This window comes from Nelusetta ayraudi, unplaced genomic scaffold (assembly GCF_046127955.1).
Source record: "Nelusetta ayraudi isolate G7.1 ecotype Tasmania unplaced genomic scaffold, CSIRO-AGI_Nayr_v1 ptg000017l, whole genome shotgun sequence".
Taxonomy (NCBI): domain Eukaryota; kingdom Metazoa; phylum Chordata; class Actinopteri; order Tetraodontiformes; family Monacanthidae; genus Nelusetta; species Nelusetta ayraudi.
In genome coordinates, this window is record NW_027466067.1 from 6,416,902 (window position 1) to 6,429,418 (window position 12,517).

Sequence of the window (12,517 nt, forward strand, 5' to 3'; positions counted from 1 at the left end):
GGAGATTAAAAAGAAAAAGAAAAATCCAGTCATGGTCCTTGACCAAACTGGAAGGAAACGATGATAAAAGGCCCCCCCTGGATCAAGCAAAGACCGTGGTGAAGGTAGGGGGGGGGGGGTGCAGGGTAGGAGTTAGAGGGGAGAGTGAGGGGGATGGGGGGGGGGGGCCTCGGGGTGGTCCTGGTTTTGCCATGCAGGTCTGCGGAGACTTTGGACGTGAAGGTGTGAAGTGTTACCTGGATGGGCCTGAATCCTCCCTTGAGTGTTGAAAGCAGAAAAAGAGAGAAAACCAATTGGGAGACTGAAGCCTCAAGATGATCAAAAACACGCAGCAAAAAAATAAATAAAACAAATACAAGCAGGCAGGCCTTCACACACACACACACACACGCACACGCACACGCACACACACACGCACACACACACACACACAGAGGAAACTGTCCAATTATTTCGATAAACCCCCACGCAGAACCTTTTCCTGAGCCGCTGACTTCCTAAAAATAACAGATACAATAGACAGGAACTTGAATCAGGCCTCTGTTATTAGAACTTGGATAAGAGCAGAGTTATTAGCGACCGGGTGGGAGTCACAGCAGGGCGTGTGACAGATCCCTTTCCTTTTCTTTTCCCGTTTAAAAACATATAAACGCAATTAAGAAGCATTTCTATTTTTGAAACGGTCGCGCCTGAGCCGCCGGCCACGCTCGACGGCCGTCATCCGCTGACACCGACTCCGTACCACGGAGATGATGTTAACAGGGAAACCTTCTGTACCGCAGAGCAGCTAACATGGCACTCTGCCCAGTTGTTGGGTCACCATTTCGAGACTTGCAACACTTGGCAGAGAGCTGGGAGAGAAAAGTTTGGGGGTGGGGAGGGTGGCAACTTCCCAGGAGGAAAACTCTGGGCAGAGAGCGTCCCGTCTGGACGTGAAAAAGGATTATTATTGAAAGTGAGGCTGCACTGCTGAGCCGTTCACTTCCTCCGGAGCCTTGGATGCCTTGCTGCACCGCACTCGATGCACAGCAGTTGCAGAAATGCCGAATTTGGTCCGAGAGAAGCCTTAAATCACTTCCTAAAGCAAATTCCGGCTGTAAGTTCGATCTTATTTGACTTAAAGTGACATACTGGCAGCAAGTTTGATGATAAAAGCCGCCGCTAGAGCTCACCTGACAGCTCAGAATTTAGAAATAATATTTCAGATATGTGTTCTACCAAGATTTTTTTCATTAATTTCAACCCAGCAATTTGCCCACAAAACTTTAACCACCGCAAGACGAACGCTTTGAACTCCAGCAAGCAACACTTGTTGACTTCTTGCGGTCGCGGCGACTCTGTTCACGCGGCCGCAAAAGCCGAGTCTCCGGTCGGAAAAAAAAGAAATAAAAATCGAGACGAAAAAAGTTTGATACAGCAAATGGCGCAGAAACAGAACGGAATAATGCTCGTCTTTGTGTGGAAGCGCACTTACGTTTCGGACTGTTGACTGTGAATCGGCTGTGTTACGGGGGGTTACAATGGCCGGTTTCTCCGCCTGTATAAAAGCTCACTGTTCGCCCGCTTCTGCTTTCCGCATCCACTTCCCGCGGTGGCACAAGAAATTCCCAGCGCCAGTTTGTAACAGCCAAGGCCGAGCGGGCGAGAAGAGTACACACTTGGTGTGGCGAGGCGAAACGCACTCGACGCGCTCCGACGTCCGCGTCGCGGCCGTTCTATTTATAGCCTGCTGGTGAAGTTTTCGCAGGGGAGCGTCGCGAGTGCGAGCGTGTTGCGCTCCAGCTTCGGACACGGCGGTTACCTTCGGCGTGAAGATGACAGCGGATCATCGGAGCGGGTGGGCGGCCACGCGGTTCGGTGGAGCGCGACGCACGGCAGGAAGTCACACTGATTGATTGTGGGTACGCAGGGTCACACACACACACAGACACACAGACAGGAAGTGCCGTCACCTAATGACACTGATGTCTGACAGTATGTAGACTGACACACACACACACACACACACACACACACACACACACACACACACACACACACACACACACACACACACACACACAACTCACCCATTAGCATTTTATCAGAAATGGCGCGTGAGTGTACGTGTGTGTGTGTGTGTGTGTGTCAATCACTTCTTTACACTGCAGTAATGGCATAAAGTGAGAAGTGTGAGGCGATACAGTCTCACACTTCACAACCTCCACCGCTGGCGGCAGACTGGTGACGGAGAGGAAGCCAGTCTCTGGCCGAACGTGCTTCAGGGTTGTCGCGCCGCCGCGTGTTTCGATCACACATCGACGCTGTGGTCCGCGCATGACTTGTGTAGCGTGTCAATTTGGGACGCGGCTCGTGTCTCAGGGGAAATCTGACAGCTGCTGGCGTTTCCGTTGCCCCTCAGAATTGCGCAAAACCTGAATATCGCGACAGTGAACGCTACTTTCAGGAATTTCAGGCCAATTAGATACCAATAGCGCCGCGGCAAGCTAAAAATGCAGTTTGAGATCGCAAGTCGGTCAGGAAGCGGCTCTGTTCACCTGATTATGGTAAAGAACAGCGTGCAGAATAAATGCAAACTCCCTACGCAAAAAACACGGCCTTAACCCAGAATCAAAAAAGGTCAGCGACTCTCTGCTTTAGAAGGCGGCGATGGACGACACGAGTGCGGCGGGAAGAGGAGGGGTGCTTTTTTTTTTTTTTTTTTTTTAAAGCAGACGACAGATTACCTGAGGGTGGGTTGGTCGAGGGCCCGTGGCAAACTGTCGGGGGAGGGAGGAGCGGTCCAGCAGGGAGAGTTGGAGCAGTGAGGGCGAATCAATGCGAAGAAGGTGTGGGGAGAGAGCGAGAGGGAGAGAGAGAGAGAGATAAGATGCGGCATAACGGGAGACGCTTGGAAAACACAAGTTCACGGCCCCGGAGAGCAGCTGCGTTTTAAAGACACATGGTGTGACTCCAGAGCTGTCCCGAGTGGAGCACCGACGTGACAAGCCGAGTCGCAGAGGTGCAGCTGCAGCAGAACGTGTTGCTCAACGCACTCGTATGTGTGTGTGTGCAATATGTACAGTGCAATTATTTGACCTGCAGGTTGGAGACGGAGAAGGAGGGACGTTTCTCTGCGCTTGGAACGCTATTTCCAGTTACTTCATGTACTGTTCTGAAAATTCTGTCCGCAAGTCCGGTCACGGTTTGGAGTCTGAGACTAACGAGGGAATGAGGCTCGCTGCACACATTCCTGGCGGCAAAGGCCGTGAAGATGAGGGGAGGAGGTGAATTAACATTAATAATTGAATTGCAAAATAAGAAAAGGGAATCGTAATAATTAAAAAAAAAGATTCCACATTGCAGTGTTCTTTTTTTAGATTTTGTGTGGCGCTGCTGTGCACACAGCGGGTGTTCTCTGCAGAACTAAGATTTATTTTTTTTATCTGGCAGAGAAAATCGCACACTTGGATCGTTTCTAGACAACAGGCTCGTCATGGAGGGGAGCTCTTTTCAAAAGGTTGTGCAATTCGTACGCTAAACACCAAATAATAAAGCAGAATTGGAGGCTGGGAGGGGGGGGGGGGGGGGGGGGGTGAGATTAGCAGCAAACACGACCACTGACCATGACCTGGACAGAAAATAAGAGAAACGCTCCTGAACGTTCGTGCCGCGAGGATGATGTGCGACACTGCAGCTTCCCTTCCATCTCAAACCCAGGGTGACTTGGATGCAGGTGCGTGGAAAACGCTGAGGCAGTGGGGAAACTCACCGGGCGACTTTGAGGCTGTGCATTCATTGGCTGCGTCTGGGGAGAATACACTAAAGGGGCAGAGCCGGCATTTTGTCCATGGTTGTACGGAGACTGTTCAGAGACACAGAGGGGGAGAAAACAGACGAGGGAGCAATGAAAAGCTTGGCGGTGCATCAAATTCAAAGGGTGAGGCTCAGGCTGATTTTGAGATCTGAATGTACGTACAAGAAAGAAAGCTAATTAAGAGGCGACACGCTGAAGCCTCTGTGGGTTTAAGGGCATCTGTGTTCTCCTATTGGAACTGCTGCTCTTACAGTTTGCGACGTGGTGATGGTTGACGTTCGGCCGGTTGAAACATCTGTTCTGAAGGAGGGCCAGCGAAGGGACCGGAGCTGCTTTCAAAGCGAGCCGCCCCGGGGCTGTATAAGAGCCAAGCTGATAGCGCTGGAAGACCGGGGGAGGCTGAGTCACACCGTCAACATGTTTAAGAGGAGGACCAGCCGGAGTTGAGCACTGCTGCAGCGGCCATGTGGCGCCGAGTGACTCAGCAAGTACAATAAATCGAGAGCACTTCCCGCTGGAAGGTGTATTGGTGCTAGACAGGAAAAACTACTAATACTGAGATATTTGATCCGACTTGTAGTACACTGTGGGGTCTTGAGACTCTCAATGATATATTTATATGCTGCGACTGCGTCAAACTGTTTGCATATTGGGCATTCTCATCCCTGCTATAACACAGTAATAATACAAAAATAAAGGCGGTGTTGTTAACACTAAAAAAAAAAAACTGCAACCGTGCTGCTTATTACCATTTACTTCATCTGGAATCATCCTCCTTCTAGTTCTGATCAGACAGTGCACAGGGAATACAGTCCCGGTGTCAGGGAATCATTTAGATGCTGCTGGTGCACAAACTGTCCTTTTTTAAACTTCATTAAAATACAACACGCTCCAATGGCACGTATGTCTGGCGTAGCACTTACGGGTGGAAAAGGAAACCACATGAGGAAAAGAAATGGGAAAATATGAGGAATAAATAATAATAAATAAAATAAGGATGCAGGTGAAAAACTGCATTGTAGTACTGACGTGTTAATCCACAGATTATTCATGTTTAGTAAAGGCATTGCAAAAAAAAAAAAAAAATCAAAATCTTATTCTGACATGTTTACAACCAAACAAGGTGCCAAAATCTACTGTTACCTAGTACAGTAGAGTGACCAACATATAGTAGCAATAGTAATAATGTGTCGATGATGAACTCACCCCTCCGCCTGCCTCCCAGCCCTTGGGATAGCGATACGGGGAAGCTGTGGGTACCTGAGTGAGCGCTGGCGAGTGGGCGTGGCCGGGCGGGGTACCCGCCAAGCTCGGGTGTCCCTTTGTGATGTCGTGAGTGGCGTACGGCGGGCCAGCGTGCCTGGGTACCTGTTATCACAGAGGGACAGAGAGGGGTTCAGCTCACACTTGTGTTTTCTATGTGCGTGTGTGTGTGTGTGTCAGAGGGGTGTGGGGTGCACTGTGCATGGGCGTTGGGCTGAGACTGGACTTGTATTCTACTTGCTTTGTCTAATTTCACTGCGAAAGGAAGTCCGGGGCCCCGTGTGAGGCAAAAGTGGGTCAACCTGTCTTCTTACAAGCCCACCGACTCGCGTGTGCGCGCATGTGTGTGTAAGACGCTGCAGATCGTATAGATGAAAACCTCAGGATGAGGCTCGGACAAAAAAAATTGGGTCGACGAAAGGAGCCGCGGGGTGCGCGCCGCGAGTAGAGCAGCAAAGACGGGATTTAGCCGGTGCCGCGGCAGGAAAGGTCTCGGCTGCTGTGATCAGGTCCCCGTCAGCGGGTGACGTTAGCTCGTGATGCCGGACCCCAGGCAGGCCTCGCTCACAATCTGGTGCTGCGCCGTCGCACTGTCGCAGCATTTCAGGTTAACTTCTGATAAGAAACCCTGGGTGCAGCTGTAGCATTCGGTGGCTCATCCGCTACCGGGTGTTAGCACGTTAGCGCCCTGTTAGGTCAATTCTATGAGAACCCACCAGCGCACGGACACTGCCAGTCAAAAGTTTGTTTCTACACTGCGGATAGACACTGAAGACATCAAATATATCAGCAAGATATATGTAAGTATGCAGTAAAGAAAAACACGTTAAATAACTGTATATGTGCGCCTAAAATTACTCTGTATGTCTGGTACATATGGCTGAAATTGACAATAAAAGTGACTTGACTAAAACGCTGTCGAAACTGCCATTAATCATTTCCCCCGCAGCCTCCATTTTCCAACAGGAAAAGTAGTGGAAAAGGCGCACAATAAAACAAAAATTACACCCCTATCGCTGAGATGCCAATACGCATGGGACTAGTGTTTGGCGAAATTTTTTTACTTTACAAATTACGGACGTGGAGCATTCGCACAGGATCACGATCACAGAAGCCGTCCGTGATTATTCCAAATGACCAGAGATCCCCCAGGTAACAGTAATCATGTGCGAACAGAGGAATAGACTTCTATTTTTGAGAGAGTCTTGCACCTTTCAGTGACAAAAAAACGACGACTTGAGTGCGACATGTGCGGTGCAAACGCAGGCTGTGACACAGCAGTGGGGGGGGGGTGAGGTGGGACCCAGTATAGAGGGGGCGGGGGAGGGGGCCGCGAAGCCGCCGCAGCGACTGGCTCCCTTCCCAGGCAATTGCTGCTCTTCTTTTTTCTCTCTCTCTTTACACAACGTGGCCATCACAGTCAGTAAAGCAAGATCAACATTTGCACCCTCCGAAGAGCACTGCCACTAAATCCACGGGGGCCACTCGCAGGGGGGGGGGGTTACTACTGCTACTGCTACTGCTGCTGCAGCTGCTGCTGCTTCTGCCGCTATACGGCCGACCCCTGCCGCAGCGCTCCTGTCGTCTCGGCGTGGCCCACTTTCCTCAGATGACCTGGGATAAAGCAACTAATCTCGCTGCCGTTGCCAGGGGAGGGGCCTGCACCGCCTCGGGCCGCGGACTGATTCAGAGGACGTACGGAGTGATGGGCCGGGTGGTGGGGGAGGGGAGCCGGGGCAGCTGTATAGAGGCTGTGCGTAAGACTATAAAGGGGAGGGGCTGGAAGGAGGGAGGGAGAGAGGAAGGGGAGGGGCGCGGGGTGTCCACTCTCAACGAGCAGAGCTCGGAACAAACGCCTGACACGGAGGGCGCCGTTTATTTCCACTAGCGTAGTCGCCGATTGCAACCTGACCCCTCAGGAGGAAAAAAAAAAAAGGAAATAAAAAAAGGGAGCTTTTGAAGCAGAACGGGGGGGAGGGAGGGGTGTAGCAGAGTCGCCGCAGTGAAACTCCCCCCCCACCCCATTATTGTGCTGTTTGACGGAGAAAGGTGGAGCGTTTCTGCTGGGCTAAGCAGATGGCGCTTCATCCGCCACACAACCGCCGATCGAGAAGTTAATCATTTATACAGCAAAAAGAAAAGGGCAGGGGATTGTAAAACAAAAGGCGCCTCGGAGACAGCCGAGTCAACACAAAGGCAATGTCTCCCAATAGGTCGACACCTAAGCACATCCCCCAAAAGTGCCACAGCTTTATTGTTGTGTGTGTGCGAGAGGGATGTAGTAAAATGTTTTTTTCTTATTGACATACCCATAAAGCCGGGAGTCAAATGGGGGCTCGCAATGTTTTATTCACTGACGTCGGTGCTTAAGTGTCTCTGCGAGATGTGAAAGAGGGAAATGGAGGCGAACATAAACAAAAGAGGAACGCGTCTTGAGTACCAGGTGCGCAAAGCATAGTATCTAATTGATGCCCTCCAGGTAAATGTGGCCCGCTGGCTTGTTGACAGTGCGGCGGAGGGCTGAGGGCCTTCAAACGGCAGCGTAAATCAGAATAAAGAAGGGAAGGAAGGAAGGAAGGAAAAAGTCAAGTCTGTAAAAGGCCAACATTTGATTTCAGGCCAAGATCTAGGAGAAGGAAGGATGCCATGCTAGGGCTTGTTTTGATCTGCAGGGAGATAATTGTGTTTGGTCACAGAGGGATGAGATGAGAAATACCCCCAGAGTTCAGCCGAGGACAGCTCGGTGAAAACAAGCTATATATATATATATATATATATATATATATATATATATATATATATATATATATGTATGCGCCGATTCCAGTTCTCATCGGCTGCCGGAACACAAGCGCAGTCTCCGGAATTGTTAAAATGAGAGTTTCTGTGAGGAGCGTCGTCATCTGACGATGCTGCTGCTGCCGCTGAGGCGGCACAGTGGCCGAGGTCTCCTGAGGTAACGCTTCCACACGGCGGGCAAGTGTGCGGTCACATCGCAGCATTAACAAGCAGTGCTTCTTGTTGCGGGGCTGGTAATAAAGCATCCGAAGCATGTGTTGGTGCGCTTGTTAAAGCTGTTTACCCGGGTTGAAGGGGAAAACAAACTGAGCGCTGAGAAACACACGGTTGTCTAAAGTGTATAAGAAGAATGTCAAACTGAGCAAAAGTCGGTCTCTGTGTTCAGACCTTGAGATTGCAGTCATTAATAATCAATTAAAAAAAAATACGGGGAGACTTTCTAACACACATAAAAAAATTAAAAAAAGAGCATAGACTGAGTGCCAATCACCAGTTACCAGCATGGTTTAAATGCAGTGTTTCTCAATTGGGGGATCAAGGACCAAATGTGGGTCGTGGAGCGGTTTTGATTTGGACAGTTTAAAACATTTTGAAATTTATGTATTTATACACAACATGTTGGGCATTTATTTTGGAGGACACACAATTCAAATTAAAAAAAAAAAAAAAAAATCTATCATAAACATAACACAAGAGTAAGGAAATTTGTGTTTGGTAGATTATTTATTTGTTGTAACAATGCTTCTTGGAAATAAATCTGATGTCGTTGGAAAGCCTGTTTATTCCCCTTTTAAATGGCGCCACGCTTGTAAGGAACGTGCATTAGTGGGGTGAGCTGCAGAGCTAAGTATCTGGGTTGTGCCCATGAAAAATGGGACAAATCTTCTCTGCAGAGTCAAACAGCTTATTCTGCAGTTGCTATTGACTCTTTTTTGGAGCTTCTGGTACCCCCAGGTACTGCCAACCTGTCAAAATGGGTTGTGCTACAGTGGTCAGTGAGTGTGGAGAAGACATGGAGAACGCTGTGCTGTTTGCTGCACCAGCAGAGTTACATATTTTGGTGGAGGCAGTGCGATCATATGGAGTGCTATCTCCCTCACTGGAAAAACAAGGCTTGTCATCATTGAGGGTAATTTCAATGCAGAGAGATATCGAGATGAGATTCTGCAACCAGTGACAATCCCATAACTCCACAGCCTGGGGCTAAACTCCATCCTCCAAGATGACAATGCTCGCGCCCACAGGCAGAACGATGTTTATCAGAGCTACCTCCAAAATTTGGATGTGGAGATGGTGGAGTGGCCTGCCAGCAAGCCTGACCTCAACCCCACTGAACACTTGTGGGATCAGCTTGGGCGTGCTGTTCGTGCCAGAGTGACCTGACACAACCACGTTGGCAGACTTGGTGGAAGAATGGGATGCCGTCCCACGGCAGTGTGTGACCAGGCTGGTGACCAGCATGAGGAGGCGATGCCAGGCTGTTGTGGCTGTGGATGGCTCTTCCACACGCTACTGAGGCTCCCGTTTGTTAAATGAATAAATTGTTAAATTGCCAATATGTTTGGTTTCTTCAACTTTCAATCATCCAATCCACCAAACAAGAGTCAACGGCAGAATGAGCTGTTTGACTGGGCAGAGAAGATTTGTCACATTTTTCAGGGGCGCAGCCAAGATACTCAGCTCTGCTGCTCACCCCTAAATTCTACATTATTCAACGTGTTTTTCTTTGCTGCATACTTATATATATTTTGCTCATATATTTGATGTCTTTAGTATCTATCTGCAGTGTAGAAAGTTGTAAAGATAAAAAGAAAATTGCATGAGAAGGGGTGTCCAATTTTTTTGACTGGTCGTGTAATTATATTTATACAGAAAGTGGGCAAGCGTTTTTATTTTTGTGGAATAAATTTGAGTGGTGTGGAATATATTTGGATAGACTTCATGACCACCACCAGTTGAGAACCACTGCTTTAAGAGAGAGCCAGCGGTCACAAAAAAATTGGGCTGGACCTTTGTGTCTGATCAGCTGATTTCAAAAGGCGAGCCGATAAGTAACAGTGAGGAAATTCCTAGGCAAACCAGACGTTCGACTTGAGTTTAAGGGCTTTTCCACTGTTCCATGTTTCTGTGTCTGAGCCAAGCTGAGCCACGCCGCACCCCTCTGCTTTCCATTTTACAGTTCAAGCACTTAAGCCTTGCCGAGCGAACCGAACCTCAAATGAACTTCACCCAAGCCGGTCGAGCTTGGAGACACCCTGCCAATCCTCAACTGGTGCTGAATGAATTTCATTCCGAATGAATGCAAAAAGAGATAAGATGATTTAAAAAATAATAATAATAATAATCTGTGCGTCTTCCGATGTTACCGCAACTTCCGCCTTCCACGCTGCTGGAGGAATACAGAAATATGGAGGCAGGCAAGTCAAGTGCGGACAGATGAGGAGGCGACTACTTCACTAAAATTAGTTCAAGGATTGAGAAAAAACCCCACACACATCATATTGATGGGAAGCAGTAAAAGTTCACCACCATTTATAAGGCGCTCCCTGCTTAGTAAAAAAGAGATTGCATTGTTTGCTCCAAATTTGCTTCGCCGAATGACAAATAATACTACTAATAATAAAATAATTATAACATTGATAATTTAACCTCAGCAAACTGAGTGCCTGGTTTTAATTTACAGCTTGTAAAAACAGCACTTTCTGACATTTTTAATGGCACTATTAAAAAGTATTCCAATCAGGAAAAAAGAGCAGATAAAATTTGTTGTGTGTAATTGAAAACCATTTATTTTAAAGCGAAACAGTAGGAGTTCTCTGATTGCTCAAAGACAAGATATGCCTCAAAAAAAGAGAAGAAAATAAAAGCGAGGTGTTAGATGAAGAGCCAGAGCTGTGTTTTTAGCTCTTATCCAACAGGTTAATCTCCCCATCTACCTGCTGTGCTGTGCGGTGGAGAAACCATCCCAGTAAAAATAGCAGAGGAAATGAAATGTGCGTATCCACCCTTTTACAGCGGCTCTTAAATGTAGTGAGCTCGGAGAGTCTGCCTCTTCGAAGACGTGCTTCGGGCTGGCTGCAGGCCGCACGGCTCTGTGCGGCTCTGTCTCGGTCCAGTTTGCCACAATGTGCTTATTTCTGTATTTCTATTCATTTACTGAGTGACTCAATGTATTGCGTGTGCACCACTGTCCATCCAGGCACCTTTCAAGGTAACTAGCGCAGTATACTGCAGCAATAACAAACAAGCGACTGTAAAAGCAAACTTTAACCCTATAATGCGTGAAGGGGTGGTTTTCCTTTCTTTAAAGGTCCTGTGTGTAAAATTTGTCTTAATTTATGATTTTTATATTGGTTAAAGTCAGCATATGGTCCATAAATACATAAATAAAAATGTTTACTCACAGTACAATAAAAGTGATTTGGTTTTTCTACAATAACAAGGTATCAAGGTTTGTGCTCGCAGGCCACCGTAGCTCACTGGCAAGCTCGGGAGAGGGAGGGTACGGAGTCTCTATGGGGACTGAAGTGAAAGAGCGCTGCAATCTAAAACGTAATCACTTCATGCCGCTGTCTCTTCTTAAAAATCTCTAAATATTACGCACTTAACCTTCAAAGTTGTGGTTCTGGAGTTTGGACATACTGGGAACCTCACTTCCTAGTTAGCCGGTGTGGCATTAATCAGTGGAGAATATTTCAACACGTTCCAACAAGTCCTCCTAGTCTAGCAGAGTTCACTCGTGCTAGGCTAGCACAACTCAAGAGTTTTTTTCAGCCTTACCCTCTCCACAGTGCACCCGAGGTAAATAAATGAGAACACCGGGCTATTGATACAAATTTCTGTGTCGACAGAATAATGTTTGGAATAAAACTACCCTTGCATTGCATTTTGAGGTAGTTGTTTCTCAGCAGCTGCAGGATCTTACATTGTTTGCTGGTTTGTGGAGTAACAAGCTGGGCCCGAAAAGAAAACAAGGTATTGCCAGTTTGCCTTTGTGAATGGTTTGTTTCTTTTGTATTTATATCTATAAAAAAAAAGTTGATTGTACATAGTGTTATTTCAGATTGTTCCTGCTGTTTTCTTTACTGTGAATTGTTTTTTGCAGTTTGCACCATATCTGGATAGCATTGCCACTCTAACATTTTATTGCAAATCCTTTGAGCATGTGGCAAATAAAGTTCTGGAATCTTGATTCACAATATTCTATCAATGCAGGCATTTCCATTGAAAATCTGTAGTTATATATATATTTTTTTTTATGTACCGTCAAGTGGATAACATTGTTTTATTGGCAGGCTAGCAGAAACCGTTGACTTACACCAGCCATCAGTGAATTCTGCTAAACTAGAAAGGACTGGATGAAATTTGTTGAAACAGTTTCCATTGATAAACAGTACAAAGACTAACTTCATTGTACTGAAAAATCTGAACAGCCCCTTCAAGTAATGGACATGCAGGGAGCCGGTTTGTTTTGGTGAACACTGCAAGCGTAAAACTACGAGATCTAGCGGAGAAACGCCTTTTGAAATGAAGTTAAAAGGCAGAGAAGTTAACAGACAGCGACCGTGAGCTGTTTTAGAGCACATTTATGGCCCGTTTATACTCAATCCAAGATTTTAGTCATTCAACAAGAAAGCAAATGTGTACGTGTGGCTGTTT

At 47.3% G+C, this 12,517-nt stretch overlaps 1 protein-coding gene across 5 annotated transcripts in view; it reads right to left on the reverse strand.

Annotated features, from left to right (window-relative positions):
- Nucleotides 1-12,517, reverse strand: part of eif4g3a (eukaryotic translation initiation factor 4 gamma, 3a) — a 51,335-nt gene that overhangs the window by 29,682 nt on the left and 9,136 nt on the right. For 3 of the 5 annotated variants that reach the window (XM_076025007.1, XM_076025006.1, XM_076025008.1), the window contains exons 3-6: nucleotides 5,003-5,164; nucleotides 3,752-3,844; nucleotides 2,727-2,759; nucleotides 237-257 (exon numbers count right to left, since the gene is read on the reverse strand). In XM_076025007.1, the coding sequence (XP_075881122.1) occupies nucleotides 237-257; nucleotides 2,727-2,759; nucleotides 3,752-3,844; nucleotides 5,003-5,164 (309 nt within the window). The remainder of the gene's footprint in view (nucleotides 1-236; nucleotides 258-2,726; nucleotides 2,760-3,751; nucleotides 3,845-5,002; nucleotides 5,165-12,517) is intronic. The other 2 variants (XM_076025011.1, XM_076025010.1) reach the window with 2 other exon arrangements.